Genomic DNA, 16570 nt, shown 5'->3' with positions numbered 1-16570 from the left:
AGATGTATATATTAAATGAACGCACGGAGGATGCTTCGGAGAGACAGCAAAATAATGGACACGTTGAGAATGAAAGGCTCTGGATGGGCATGGAGTCATTTAATGGATGTATTTGTGGTGTTTGTATGGATAAGGAAGAGATGTATTTATCAGATAGTTGTTGGTTATAAATGGTGGGTTTTTAGTGTGAGTCACGCACGCAGGTAGGCAGGGCTAGAGGACGTCTCTGGGGGTGAGAAAGAGGAGGGGGGATAACTGGTGCGATAAGGCGGAGGTGCTGGAGAGATCGACGGGAAGACACAGCAGCGAGATCGGCGTTGATTTCGGGCGGAGGATTGCGAAGGAGGGAGAGAGGAAGGAAGACGGAAGGGGAACAGTCAGAGCGATGGCGGAGGCACGGAGGTTCACGAAGGCGTTGAGCAAGCCTGGTACGGCGGCCGAGCTGCGGCAGAGCGTGTCCGAGGTGGTGCGGAACTCCGTGCTGGTGGTGAGTCAGGAAGGATGTCTCTCTTTGTCTTTACTGTCTATGTACCGATCTCTCTCTGGACATTGCTTTGGATTCCCTCGGCCTCGTTTCTCTGGCGACTGGCTTAGCTGCACATGTGTCTCGTGGGTAGGGGAGATGGCGGGGGGGGGGGGGGGGTTGAAGGTTCCATTTGGAATCCGGTAGCATTGGGGATTTTATGGGGGAAGTCAGGGTGGGGAGTGGAGTGTTGGTGATGAAAGGGGGTTACATGGAGGATCTGTCTGTTCGATTAGTAAAACAATTTCAAACTCCAATTACATTTTATATGTAGCCGGTGTGACATGTTACACTGTACTTGTAACCTACGTTGTCAGCATCCCCAAATCTACCAATCCTCGTTACTGTTTGTGCTTGCTTATGAAATTCTAACTGTGAAATCGATTCATCTTGTTACTTGGTTTATAAATATTGTAAACAATTATCTTTACTTAATTTGTATCCAACTACATACCCCCTTCCCAATCCCTCCTTCTTGTTTTCACCCCCCCTCCCCCCCAATCTCCACCAAAGTACGTCTTATTACACCAAATGTTCTCACCAATTTATCCTCGTGATCCCTTTGCTGATTTATCTTCCACTTGCAGCTCCAAGTGGGCCATGACACGGTGAAGGTGTTCGCAGGAATGGCTTTTGGCCCCTTTTGTGCAGAGCTCATTCACATATCTCCTCCTCGTTGCTTTCAAAATCCCGAATTTGCTCTTTTGTCACCCTCTCCACATCCCGAGATTGCGCCGAATGGCTGATTTGAGTCACTTCTTCTTTATTTTGAGAATCGTCCTTTTTTTTCCTTCCTGCATCACGCAAGAATTTTGTTTATCATTCAAAGCTGTTGCGCAGAATGTTTTTGTCTTGAACACGAGATTGTGATCTGCGTCAGACAGCAGAGATTTCCACAAATCTGCAAGTTTTCTTCCAACCAATGACTGTCAAACTTGATTTTGAGTTGCGTGAGATTGCTTTTGACCCATGAAAGTGGAATTATAAAAATGATCTCTTGATGCATTTCTCCGACTCCAATGAAATGTCCACTTTCCTTTTCCCTGCATCCTTAGCCAGAAAATTTGTTCCAACTGGATATTCCAATTACATACTTTTCTTCTTCTTTGTTTGTTTGTTTGTTTGTTTCATGTAAATTAAGTACTGTCGTATTATTGGGGTAACGTTTATACTCTTGTCATCATTTCTTTCTTTTGGCAGAATAGGAAGTTGGTACTTTGGGTTTTGACATGCTGTGGATCTTGGTTAATGTGTTGAAATCAGAGATGATGATCCATGCGATGGTCCATGGCTTATTAGATTCATTGCATCTGTGTTTTGGAGAGCACTGGTCGCTGTGTCCTTGGGCTGCAGGGATTATGAATGCTTGGTGAAAGAATGAATGGCATGCTGAGAAACTGCACTTTGCTTAAATATAGCCTGAACTGGAGAATGCCGTTTGATTATTATTGTTATTATTATTATTTTTAATTGTTTTTGAATAACGATCACATTCATGTACCATGCTTTGTACAGAGCGTCAATTCTGCTAAAGCAATTTATTGGCTTGGGTTTCAATCCTGGATGGCTTGCCACTGACGCAGGAATCCAGTGAAGGAATTTGGAATTTCGTCACGGTGCCAGCGATAGCTTGCCGACTCTTCGTGAAGGATGCTTTGGGATCTTTAATGCCCACCAACTCATGCTGGCAGACTGGACGCCCAGTTTAACGTCCATCCGAGTGACGGCCCGCACGTTGATGCATCATCCTGCTTGCAATACACCATGAAGACAGTTTGTAGCTGGGCCAGGATTCAAATGATCACAGTCACAACAAGAATGGCACTCGGTATAGCGCATACCTCCGTCACGTAATGCCTGATCCACAAGAACATATCGGACCCAATACATTTTTGAAATATCATGCTATACAGTACTACATTGTTTTTGGCCCTCATCTCTCAATGGTGAAGAATCACTTTGAAAATTAAATTATTATCGTATCAAGATCTGCATTCAGATCTTCTCCAAAATTGAATCAATTTGTTCTTGTCACACACCCAACCTGTCCACCAAATTTCGTCCAAATCCGTCCACAACTTTTTGAGATATCCTGCACACAGACAGACAGAGAGGAGTGAAAACATCACCTCCTTCACCTTCGGTGGCAGAGGTAATCAAATGGTGATGGAACAAGGAATGGGTATCTTTGCAAGTATATTTACGATATAACAAGTCTGATCGGATAGTGCATGGGTGACAGACTTACACTTGAGCTGTTTAGTCTGGGTTTCATTCTAGGCCTGACTATAAGCTGTTGGATCGGTGCTTCTCAGGCAGAACATTGCATCACAAGTTGCACCAGTCTCTCAGATGTACACTAAGCTGGGGAGCCATCTGCTAGCATTAGTTGGTCTAACTTTGGATAAGATCCCAAAGTGCCTGTTGCGAAGATTAGTCGAGTTATCGCTGCATCCTGAACAAATTGCACATTCCTGCCAAAATCACTTTCAGTCGAACGTCAGGCCTGGCCAAATGGTTCGTGAAAGAAATGGCTCGAGTACTTTCCTTGGTAGATCACATAATATGGTGGCAATGAGGCTATTTAAGAAGAAGTGGAAGTAGTGGTAGTAGCAGTCGTTCTAGTTATACTATATAGAAGGTTATCATATCCAGGGACATTAAAAAAAAACCTTACCCCTTGATGCTGGAGTTAAAATTTGTTGATAATGGACAGCAGTAATTTGATTGCTATTTCAAAGTGTATTTGGTTCGATAGTATTGCTATTTATGGATTTGCAGTTCAGCAGTTCAAAATGGGGTTATTTCCTCTTCAGTGCTGTGCATTTGGCATCCTTTGGAATGGGAAGCTGTCTGTCTTCCTTCCTTGTATTTGCTTGCCTTGTGGATTTTAAGCATCTCATTCTTTCTTTCGCATATTCAAATGATGGAACAGTGGCTTCTGGTGATAGGGTGAATCATCTTTACTTTGTTGACATATGAGGGCACTTTTGCAGAGTTTGGATAGGATTTGGTCCAACAAAATGGTTGCAAAAAGTAATAAATGCAATGCAGTTGTGCGGGCGATGAGGGCCTGCATTGGAATTTCTTTAAAGAGGACTGTGAAATCCAGCATAGTCTGCAAAACTTGCCTTCAGCTAAAAATACCACTGTATGCTCATTCATCATTCAGTCAGTCCTCGCACATGCACTGAGATGTCATTGTTGATTATAAAGTCCATCAAGAGTTACTTCTGAATAAGTGGGTTCAATAATGTCATTTGTCACCATTGGCTTTGGGGAAACCTTGACCTCACAATATATTAAACCCTTTCATCTTCAAGTTAACTCTGGTAGTTGCTTTGGCCCACCTAAAAGGAGTATTGTGGTTTCCTCACCAACCCTAAAAATGCAACCCATTGTGTTTTTTATTTTATTTTAAAGAATATGAAAAACTGAAGAAATTGCAATGATTTTTTTCTTTTTATTTCTTTCACATAATGCCATGTGTATATATTATATATATATGTATATATATATATATATATATATATATATATATATATATATATATATATATATATATATATATATATATATATATAATATTGTTGCACTTGTAGAATTCACATGAAGTTACATCCAACACATAAAGCAACCTTGGAGTTCAGATATATCCGTTGTATTTTGTTCAGTTGGATTACCTCTCCTCTTGTATCAATGGACAGGGAAATGCATTGTTTGTGAAACGGATTCAAACCTTCATTAGTCACCATGCTAATTGCCTGTGTGTTGGTACCTTTCTCACCAGCTATGGCACTTCTGTGAAGGACTTATCTGACTCCATGGGTCTGACTGTTAGGGTGGTGGGCTTGGGATCCTGAGTTCAAATCCCACTCGGTTGTTGAATTAATACCAGGTGGGGTTGACTGCCTGTCTTCCTTCCGAGGTCAGCAAAATGAGTGTCAGCTTGCTGGTATCCTGTGTCGGAGTGGCGACTCGTCCAGGATTGTGCCCAATACCTCAGGAGACTGCTTGGGCAGCACCAACGCTCTGCACAGAGTATGGTCCCAATGGATGGATGGATGGTTCTGACTCAATCCGTGAACTTTCCCTTCTGGATTTCTCCCAATGACAAATCTTCCCTCTTGGATTTGGTGATGACCAACTTCCTTGCCAATGTATCTTGCTCACCCTCTGCCCCCATTGACTCATCTGATCATGTGTTTGTGAAGGTGACCATCTATCTGGCCATTCTCAGAGAACAGCCTCAGCTCTGGCGAGTCTGACAGTTCACTCAGGCAGACTGTCAGGGACTGCAAGTAGCCATCACACTTCAGGACTGGTCTCCTATATCCACCGCTTTTGATATTAATTCAGCCTGGGAATTCTTCCACACAAACCTGCTCTCTCTTATGCACAGATTAATCCCATATCGTCTTCAGTTATTGTACTCATCCTCCTACTCTTGGTACTCTGAATCCTGTGATGAGGCATTTGCTTTAAAATAACTTGCATTCTCTTCCTGAAAGGCAAATCCAACTGAAGGTAACCTCAGATCATTTAACAAAATCAGATACAAGTGTGTGTCCACTCTCAAGAGAGTGAGAAAACAACATCTGTCCAATCTCAAGAATGAGCTTTCAAACTTGTCTCCCTCCTCTAAAACCTGGTGGTGCCTTGTCAAGTCCGTCTCTGATGTATGCTCCCCTTCCATCCCTTCCCTCACTTCATAAGGCACCACAGCCGACTCCACTCGTGAGAAGGCCGAATGCCTCAATTCTGTTTTTGCCTCAAATCTTGTGTTCCTAACCACCACCCCCCCATCCTCCCCCCCTCTCTCTCTCTCTCTCTCTCTCTCTCTCTCTCTCTCTCTCTCTCTCTCTCTCTCTCTCTCTCTCTCTCTCTCTCTCTCTCTCTCTCTCTCTCTCTCTCTCTCTCTCTCTCTCTCTCTCTCTCTCTCTCTCTCTCTCTCTCTCTCTCTCTCTCTCTCTCTCTCTCTCTCTCTCTCTCTCTCTCTCTCTCTCTCTCTCTCTCTCTCTCTCTCTCTCTCTCTCTCTCTCTCTCTCTCTCTCTCTCTCTCTCTCTCTCTCTCTCTCTCTCTCTCTCTCTCTCTCTCTCTCTCTCTGTCTCTCTCTCTCTCTCTCTCTCTCGCTCTCTCTCACACACACACACACTTCCCATCCATACCTGTTGTATTCAGCTGCTCCTGGATTCTGTCTTTTGTACCTGAAAAGGTGGAAAAGTTTCTGGCAACCCTAACTCTGCAACTGCACCATATAGCATCAGCTCACGTGTCCTAAAACAAAAACTGCTGCTTTTTCGCTTCCTCTTTCTGCCATTTCACACTGTCATTCAACAAAGATAATCTTTCATATTCTTTGAAATCTGCCAACATCACAGCATTACATCAAAAAGGTACAAAAATGGATCCCCTTCAGTACAGCTCAATGAGCTTGCTTCAAATCATCAGCAAGGTCATGGAATCAATCAGCGTAGTTGACATAAAATAATTCTTTTTCTCCCACAGCCTTATCTCAGATCAATTCGGATTCAGACTTCATCACACCTCCTTGGACATGCTGCTTCTACTTTCCCAACAATGGATGGAGGCCCTCAATGTCACACATAAGATCAGGCTGTCTCTCTGGACATATCTCGAGCTTATGACAGTCTGGCATCCTGTCTTACTTTCCAAACTGTCTGCCGATGGAATCCAAGGCCAACTCCACTCTTGAATTACTGACTTCCTCCACTCTCGTAGACAACATACGTGGCTTTCAATGGAGCCCTTTCTTCTCCTCTCCCTCTCAAGGCTGGAGTACCCCAAGACAGTGTTCTTGGCCCCATTTTATTTCTGATCTTTTTCAATGATCTCTCTCAAAAATCCTATTTATCTCTGCTGATGACTTCACACTCTGCCGTGATGTCTCTCAGCCTTCTGACAGACAGGAGCAGTCTGTTCCCTCTCCTCAGACCTGGGCAAAATCCCAGTCTGATAAAACACTTGGAACATGGCTGTTGATCCTGAGAAATCCTAAATACCCACTCTCTCTCTCTCTCTCTCTCTCTCTCTCTCTCTCTCTCTCTCTCTCTCTCTCTCTCTCTCTCTCTCTCTCTGAAAGGACCATACTGCAAATCCTTCCATCTACTTTCTCAACAACCCTCTCAAAGAAGTTTAGTTACTCAAACTCTTGGGACTCACTCTCAGCCATGTTTTCTTTGCAGCAAGCCACATTTCGATGTTGGGCTCCAAAGCCAGATGGCAACTGGGCATTCTCCATCATCCAAAACCCTTCCTTGGCACACCTGAGCTCCTGTCCACCTACAAGGCTTTCATCCGCAGTTTGATGGAGTACTGCTCTCCCCCTTGGGCTGGCTCCCCTGCCTCACATCTTACTCAGTTTGGCCATGGAAACAAAGGCCTTCAATATCATTGGAATGTCTCGCGATGAAGCTGAGTCTATGGGCTAATCACTTTGCCAGGACCAACAGGTCAGTGGTCTCTCTGTCTTCTTCTGCCTCATTTCTGGACTTGTCCCCCTGCCCCAGGTATCTGCAGGACACACGCGGTCCACCAGCAACCCCCTCCTAGTGAAACTGTCTACATCCAGAACCACTGTTCACCTCCACTCACTCATTTATTCCACTTTTTTCCTGCTTGTGGAACCACCTTCCATACTCTCTTCAATTTCATTCTTCCCTCTAGGTCTTTAAGACAGCTGTTCACCACCATCTCAAATCATCCTCCATCCAAAATCATGATCTTTTATGCACCTGTTAAATCATTCCCCCCCACCCCACACCCCTCCCAAAAATTTGCTTATGTATCCATCGTGTCCACCTTTGCATTCTCCTTCACCCCTCGCCGTTACCTTCCTCCCTTGTTTGTCCGTCCCCATCTACTTTCTCCCTCCGTCCTGCTGTTGGTGTTTCCCCTTTCTCTTGCTGTTCCCTTTGTTATGTTGTGTCCTGATTTGTTTTGTCATTGCTATTCCACAAGTCTTGACTCTATATTACAAAAAAAAAAATGACTGATCAATGCTAAAACAGAAACAAAAGTGTTTGTTTTAACATTGATCAGTGTTTCTAATGTACATTGTGATTTAACTTCTTCATTCAGTGATTTGTTTGTTTTTCTTGCAGTCCATGGGTTTTTTTTACCTTCTTCTCCAACACCACATTTCAAAACTGTCAATCTTCTTCCTTTCTTTCTTTTTTCATTTTCTATGACTCAGATCCATACATTGCAAATGGAAATACCAGAGCATTCACCAATCTCCTCTTGGTTTGTTTTGTCACATCTTTGTCTTTCCAGATCCTTGTCAATGCTGCCATTGCTGCTCTCCGCAATGCTAATCGTCTGAATTTATCCTCCACATTCTCCACTCACTTCAATCTTAGAACCCAGGAAGATGAAACTTTCCACTATTTGCACAGAATTGTCTCCCAAGATGAACACATTGAACTTCTCAGTTGACAAGATTTTAGTCTTTTTTTGGGGGTTTTTTTTTAGGATTGAGGAGCAGCAGCTGAAACCTGAATCCTATCCAGGTTCCTCCTGATTACTCCAATGCAATCTTTGGTTTTCCATTTCATTATGTTTGAAATTATCATTATTCCATTATTATGCTTGTCCCATATCCTGATGCTGTGTGGACTGTGCTTCCCCGCTGACGGACCACTGCTAGCTTGTACCTTTAGTTGCGTTTGAGCCTGGGGAGTATAAACTGCTGAAATCTATCTGGCCAGGTTCTTCCTGACATCTTTGTTCTTTGTTCCTTTCACACTACTTTCTTCTCTTTCATATTTCTCTTCATTCATTCTAATTTTTTTTTTCTTTTATCTTTTTAAATTTTTATTTCTCTTTCTTTATCTGTCTGTGTCAGAAGTGAATTCTTGCAGCAGTTTCATCAAGTCCTGTTTACTTTCTGCCAACAGAATGGTATCATCAACATACCTGAGATCGTTGATACATCTTCCTCCAATCCTGACTCCAGCTTGTATGTCATTCAAGTTTCATTTCCTCATGATGTATTCGTGATGTAGATTGAACAAGTAAGGGGAGAGAATGCAACTTGTGGCTGCCAGTTGCATCATTTTTCTGCAAGTGCAGCTGTGCCGCTGATGCAGTGCCCGTGTTACCAATAAGCTGGTACTCATTTTGCCGACCTCGGAAGAATGACGGGCTGAGTCAACCCACCTGATGTTATTTCAACGGTGTGACAGGGGTTCAAACTCAAGACCCTAATATCTTAAGCCAGAGTACCTTTTATAGGTAATTGTTGATGCATACAACATCCATATAGTGTCGAAAGCCCACCACACATGAGCCAGTATTCATCTACACGGCACAGCAACACCGTCGGTGACGAACCTTGTTCAATCTTGTTTTGACGTCGACTGTTGCACACTACACGACTGTCGGTGATGATATTGTCAGAAAACAAAATGGCAATGAATAAGAAATACAGGAGAGGATGAAAGGATGAGAGTTCTAAGCACTGCTGCTTTGGAACTTGTGCTGATGCCTCGCTGATGGCATGCCAGAAGCAGTTGTGAGTAAAGCACTGTGTGGAGAGAACGCCGGCTCAGGGAGTGTTCAACAACTTATTGGTGGAACTTGCTGCAGAAAATAAAGGAACATGTATTTATATTTGCTAGTAAATATCCGTTCCCTCTGGAATGTGCCATTGCTTTCAGTTCACATTCCTGCTTCTTCTTTTTCAATCATAGGAAAATTGGCTTTTATAACAGGTATTTTTATGATTTAACGGACACAATTTTTTGTTCCAAGTGAACGATTTTCAGTTTCCCAACCAGGTAAGTCTGCTATTAGCTTTTCAATGGTACCTTTTTATTATTCTCCGACAGCAGGAACAAGATATTCGGCAAACACTCTGTCATAAGCTACTGAAGCGTGTCAGTATGTGGATAGCTATGAGAAACATGACATTCAGGTGTGCCATCTCAGCTTCAAAGAGAGTTTAAATAACTCTACGACACAAGTAATATAGTACTACATCACACCGAATCACAAAGGTACCGTTTCAAATTCAAACGTGTAGCCGACGCAGTGGAATGTATTGACCAATTAAATTTCAGCTTACCGTGGCTTCTGGCGTCCTATCACTTGCAGAATTAAAAAATAAATAGTTGGAGCTTGTGTGAACTTTAAAGTCAAAAAAGGTACATTGAAATTTCAATGTAGTAGACTGAGCCTGACCTATTTATTTGAGAATTCAGGAAACCTTCAGAAATAATAAAATGGTGCCATCCTGGGTACATTGTGTTGTGAAATTTTAAAATATGTCTCTGCCTTTTAGTTGTGTGTGTGTTTGTGTTTGTTTTGAAAGGGATCTGTGATGGTCCTGATATTGATATGATGAATGCAAGTGGTACGTGTTTGGGACCTTCGGTCATGCACGTTTGTCTACGCTGTCGCTGACGACTTGCCAATAAGCAATTAAACCGGTCTGGTAGCTGATTGGGGCGTGTAGTGTTGAGATATATGTATGTGCTACTTGTGAATGTCTGCAACTGTAGAAGAACCCAGGTAGGGTTTGAAACAGAAAAGGGGTTACTTTGTGGAGCTTGTCTTCATTGCTTTGTATAGCTTGCTTTGGCTGGAAAAGCAGGGAGGTTAATTATAAAGATCTGAGCTACCTGGGGATTATTGATTCAGTGAGAGCTAATTTGTTCTTCCCTTCCAATTACATGTGAGACTTGATATATATATATATATATATATATATATATATATATATATATATATATATATATATATATATATATATATATATATATATATACCAGGTGTTGCGTGGGAAGAGAAATGTGAATATGTAACACTTTGTAGCCAATCACAAAAATTGATTGGCTGATTGGAACTGTTTCACTTTCCATGTGCGTCCGTCCCTAAATACGTCTGAAGAAGAAGACATCTGAATACAAACGGCTTTGCATTTTGAATGCAATGGGCTTTCAATTTTGCTTTTTCATTTTGATCTTACTCTTTTCGTGTTGCTGTATTTCATGAATTCACAATTCAGCATCTAAAAAGGCTGTGATGAATATCCTATTGACATTGTCCCCATCCTCCCTCCTTACACCGCCTAATTTTATTTTTTCCCAAAGCGGATGTGGATGGGCTTTGCTGGGAAGGGACGGGCAGGCACTTTCTAGTTTTATTTATACCCAACCCCCATCACCTCAACTCACCATTTAAACCATTCACCCCCCCCCACCTCACAGGCTCTTCTGCCTTTTTTTCTCAATCCAAGAAGCTCTCCTGCCCCCCCCCCCTCCCCCGAGCAGATAAAACTATATGCTGCCTTGGTATGTAATAGTGGGTATTCATTTACCGATGCATTGGTGTAGGACAAACTTACCCATGCGAAGAGTACTTTAACCTCAGCGTTGCTCAGGTAGAAAAGGAAATTGTAATACCCTGTGCCACCTCTACCAGGTGGTGCTACACGTTACACATTTATATAGGGAATTTACGCCCACCCCCTACACCCCTGCGTGAGGCCTGTGCTACCCCCTACACAAAGTTGTATTTGTACCCCAAGTTTGGAGTTTGTAACTTAAAAGATGTGGCCATGCATAGAAGAGAGAGACAGACAGACAGACAGACAGACACAGAGATTTTTTTTTCTTCTTTTTTTTTACCTTTTATAGGTCTAGATATATAATCTGCTTCTCTTTCTCATTCCTCTGTGCATCATCACCAAACTTCATTGGCAATTTTTTTTCTTTCTTTTGTATGCAGCACATTGCTGCTTGTTTGTATCACTGCTGGGAGTGTGATTATGCCACTGATCTGCTGATGTGTCATCTGTATGTTAGAGCAGGAATTTGGAATTTGTTCAGAGTGCCAGGAACAACTCCCCTACTCTTTTGGAAGGACACTGTGGAATCTTTAACATCCACAAACTAGAACGGGCACTCAGTAGAGCGCATACCTTCACCAACGCTACATTTTGCCCCCCCCCCCCCAGAAACCGTTGATTGTGCGGGTATTTAATCCCATACCACATCTGCCATCTCATATGTGTTATGATGGCTTAAAAACATTACATTTCCTGCTGTTTGACACTGATTCACGTACATTGTACAATTTCTGTATGAACTCCCTGACCTTTTTGGGTGTCGGTGTCAAGTCAATCTGATGACAACTGGTCACATTATAAGAAATCAAATATTACACATCACAGGATAGGGAATTGAATTCTAAACATTTTGAATCTACTTACATACAAATTGTATAAGAATTGACCGCATTATGATAATAAAGGTCATTGACCCCCCTGACCTTTGACCCAAACCGCTAACAAAGGTAATGACGTCATTGTGTCATATCGTATATCACAAGATTGGGCATTGAATTCACAACATTTTGGCATTGATTGCATGTAAATTGGATAAAAATCGACCGCACTATGGCAAAATGACGATTTTGACCTTTTCATGACCTCAACCTTGACCTTTATCCTCTTAATTTTGTAATTGGTATTATAGTGTGGGGAACAGAACAGTCAACATTTTGGTGTTGGTTGCATGCAAATCGGATAAGAATTGACCGTGTTATGACGAAAACCGCACATTTTGCAATGTCGTGACCCCCCCTGACCTTTGACTCCCAACCGCTAATAAGGGTTATTACGTCATTGTGTCATGTCACATATCACAATATGGGGCATTGAATTCTGAACATTTTGGCATTGGTTGCATGCAAATTGGATACAAATTGACCGCGCTATGGTAAAAAGACGATTTTGACCTTTTCATGACCTTGACCTTTGACCCGATCGCTCCCAAAATCTAATCAAATGGTCCTCGGATGATAACCAATCATCCCACCAAATTTGTTGCGATTCAGTTCAATACTTTTGGAGTTACGCGAATAACAAACAAACGAACACACATATTCACAAATAAATAAATAAATAAATACACAGCGATCAAAACATAACCTTCGCAACAAAGTTTGCGAAGGTAACTAATGATAGGAAATGGGACATCAATTTTGCATACATCATCTAAATTTACTTCCTATCCCTAAAATTATTCGCAATGGCTCAGCCAAAAGGATTTTTTTCTCAAAAAAGCACTTGCAATGCTGAATGACGTCACAGCATTGTGGTGGGTGGCAGTTCTTGCACTATTCATTCATTGGATTGTTCTATGGCCCTCCCGTCATGTGAAATCCCATCCCATCCCATCCTATCACCCCTCCTTGACAGATATACGAGCTCATTTGAAACACATTTGGAAAAAAATATTTGGAGGCAGATCTAGTAATTCTCATTCCCTCCCCCCCACCCCCTCCCCCCCGCTCCCCCATTTCACTTGTGCATTACTTTCAGGAATAATCAGACATGTTTGATGAAATGATATATGGTGCATTGTTGATGTTCATTGAATATACATGTATGGTTGGAATACTCGTACAGTGGGGAGAACAAGTATTTGATACACTGCCGATTTTGCAGGTTTTCACAATTACAAAGCAGGTAGAGGTCTGTAATTTTTATCATCGGTACACTTCAACTGTGAAAGACAGAATCTAAAACAAAAATCCTGAAAATCATATTGTATGATTTTTCAATAATTAATTTGCATTTTATTGCATGAAATAAGTATTTGATACATCAGAAAAACAGAACTTAATATTTGGTACAGAAACCTTTGTTTGCAATTACAGAGATCAGACGTTTCCTGTAGTTCTTAACCAGGTTTGCACAGACTACAGCAGGGATTTTGGCCCACTCCTCCATACAGATCTTCTCCAGATCCTTCAGGTTTTGGGGCTGTCGCTGGGCAACACAGACTTTCAGCTCCCTCCAAAGATTTTCTTTTGGGTTCAGGTCTGGAGACTGGCGAGGCCACTCCAGGACCTTGAGATGCTTCTTACGGAGCCACTCCTGGCTGTGTGTTTCGGGTCGTTGTCATGCTGAAAGACCCAGCCACGCCCCATCTTCAATACTCTTGTTGAGGGAAGGAGGTTGTTGGCCAAGATCTCGCAATACATGGCCCCATCCATCCTCCCCTCAATACGGTGCAGTCGTCCTGTCCCCTTTGCAGAAAAGCATCCCCAAAGAATGATGTTTACAACCTCCATGCTTCACGGTTGGGATGGTGTTCTTGGGGTTGTACTCATCCTTCTTCTTCCTCCAAACACGGCGAGTGGAGTTTAAACCAAAAAGCTCTATTTTGGTCTCATCAGACCACATGACCTTCTCCCATTCCTCCTCTGGATCATCCCGATGGTCATTGGCAAACTTCAGACGGGCCTGGACATGCGCTGGCTTTAGCAGAGGGACCTCACGTGCGCTGCAGGATTTTAATCCATGACGGCATAGTGTGTTACTTATGGTTTTCTTTGATACTGTGGTCCCAGCTCTCTTGAGGTCATTGACCAGGTCCTGCCTTGTCGTTCTGTGCTGATCCCTCACCTTTCTCATGATCATTGAGGCTCCACGAGGTGAGATCTTGCATGGAGCCCCAGACCGATGGAGATTGACTGTTCTCTTGAACTTCTTCCATTTTCTAATAATTGCGCCAACAGTTGTTGCCTTCTCACCAAGCTGCTTGCCGTTTGTCCTGTAGCCCATCCCAGCCTTGTGGAAGTCCACAATTTTGTCCCTGATGTCCTTAGACAGCTCTCTGATCTTGCCCATTGTGGAGAGGTTGGCGTCTGATTGATTGAGTGTGGACAGCTGTCTTTTATGCAGATAACGATTTCAAACAGGTGCAGTTAATCCAGGTAATGAGTGGAGAATGGGAGGGCTTCTTAAAGACAAAACTAACAGGTTTCTGAGTGCCGGAATTCTTACTGGTTGGAAGGTGATCAAATACTTATTTCATGCAATAAAATGCAAATTAATTAATTAAAAATCATACAATGTGATTTTCAGGATTTTTGTTTTAGATTCCGTCTTTCAGAGTTGAAGTGTACCTATGATAAAAATTACAGACCTCTACGTACTTTGTAAGTGGGAAAACCTGCAAAATTGGCAGTGTGTCAAATACTTGTTCTCCCCACTGTATATACTTTTTAAAATTTATTTATCTTTGAAGCCTTTCACTCCTCATTGCTGAGATTTTACTTTGCTGGGTAATTCATTGCTTTGTATCGTAAAGTTTTTGGAAGACTTAGCAAATTAAAAATTAGAGGAACTTGCTTCACTACTTTATCTGTAAAAAGAGAAAAGAAAAATCAAGGTATCACCTTACCTTGGCATGGATGTGCCTATGGTTGGTTGACAAACGAGCTGGCACGTTTTTCTCCATTCCCTTTTAAGTTCCAAATGTGCTGCACATGTGTTAGGCCTGAAAGGTCATTTGTAAGGTGAACCATGAAATTTTCATTGACATTTGTGAATTCGCAAACGTTTTAAAGGTTCATTGACTGAACGACTGTGTGAAGGACAAGAATGGCTTGACTGAGGTTTGTGTGCCAGTTTACCTCTTGACTGTGCTCGAAGGGGAAGGGGGGAGTATGTGGGTGTAGGTTTGGGGAGAGCTGAGAAAGCAGGGGAAGGAAATGAGGAATGCCCCGAATGAGTAAAGAGGAAGATTATGTTTGCTGGATAGTTTTGAGCATTGATCGCTGTCTATTTGAGCCTTAAATATCAGTTTGTGTAATTGAGGTGATGTCATTATCCAGACAATGGTTAAACAGGTTCAGGTGGAGCAGTAATTTTGAAATGTAGGGTCGGAGATGATTGTAATTATCGATTCAGACTTGCAAGTGAAGCAGTTCTTTACTGGAACGATGCCAGATCTGTGACTGGCTAACTCAGCCATCTGATTTGAATCCCAGTTTTGTCTTTCCCACCTCCATTCACGACATGTGATATGGTTGCCCAATTGCAGCTGACAGCGTGATGTTTGTGTTCCATAAATCTCGAAAACTTGCATGAAATTTAAGATCCTCATTTGTTTTTTGGGAGATCGTGCGCTTGCTCTGTTTTATGCAGTCTCTTATTTGCTGTGTTTTGCAAAAATGCAAACGCTGTATTTCCCATAGATGTGAAGAAGATTATCTTGTCATAAGGCACGATGTTAACATTCCATTTTACTTGCATCTTCTAAGTTGCTGTGAAGCTCAGAAGAAAAGTGAATAGGTTAAGCTCTCTTCGGCTCCGTGAACCCACAAGAAGGTGATGCCCTCGACTCTTAAAGGGTGAAATTCTTTCTTTATGGTTGGTTCCTGTGCAACTGAATACTCTTTTCCTGTTCTGTATGTTGTAGATGGTCAATGACAATGAAGGAAGTATCTGCAGCTCCCTTTTACAACTACAAATCATTTAATTGCTGCTCTCTCTCTCTCTCTCTATAAATGTTTGTGGTTGCAGTCGTGCCTGCAGGAACATTTTTGAAAGGAGAGAACTCAGCAAGCCTGGTGTTGGCTTCGTGGTTAGGGTGACTGACTTGGGATCTTAGGATCCTGAGTTTGAGCCCTGTTTTCCGCTGAATTAACACCAGGTGGGGTTGACTCGGCCTGTCATCCTTCCGAGGTCGGCGAAATGACTACCGGCGTACTGGTATAGGGGCAGGGACACGGCATCAGCGGCATAGTCACGCCCCAACAAAATCGTAGCTACCCAGTAGCCAAGTTGCCATTCCTAAAAGATGAAGAAGAAGAGAACTCAGCTCTTTGTGTTTCAATGTCCAAGCCAGCCAAGATCATGCAGTGTTCCACATGGATGTGATGGTGTTAATTTGCTCTGTCCTGACAGCATGTTTCTTTAAAAACTTGCCTCTGCATGGTTACAGTTGACTGTTCTGCAAAGTGAAAGTTTCCATTACACCGGCCTTGAGTGTTTTTATCCATTCTGTTTGTAGGCCAAATATCATCTTGACATCCTTTTCTTCTATCTCTGATCAGTCACAACCTGACATTTTCAGCACGTCAGCAATGTCCCCGACGCTGAAGGCATTATGCTTGTTCTAATAAAAACCATGTGTTTAACATGCTTCAACGACCGAACTGTAAAACCTAATTAGGAACGACACACTGAATGTGTTCCTCACTTTGTGTTTTTTTTAACTTTCAAA

The 16570-nt window shown here is 42.3% G+C and overlaps 1 protein-coding gene across 2 annotated transcripts in view; it reads left to right on the top strand.

The window, feature by feature from the left end:
• The first annotated feature begins 250 nt into the window (after positions 1-250).
• Positions 251-16570, top strand: part of DOCK9 (dedicator of cytokinesis 9) — a 216509-nt gene continuing 200189 nt past the window's right edge. The window contains exon 1 of one of the 2 annotated variants that reach the window (XM_085888824.1): positions 251-487. In XM_085888824.1, the coding sequence (XP_085744950.1) occupies positions 386-487 (102 nt within the window). In that variant the 5' untranslated portion in view covers positions 251-385. The remainder of the gene's footprint in view (positions 488-16570) is intronic. The other variant, XM_085888827.1, reaches the window with a different exon arrangement.

This window comes from Eptatretus burgeri, chromosome 7 (assembly GCF_056783735.1).
Source record: "Eptatretus burgeri isolate ZD-2024b chromosome 7, Ebu_testis_v1, whole genome shotgun sequence".
Lineage (NCBI taxonomy): Eukaryota > Metazoa > Chordata > Myxini > Myxiniformes > Myxinidae > Eptatretus > Eptatretus burgeri.
This window is presented reverse-complemented; position numbering and strand designations above follow the sequence as displayed.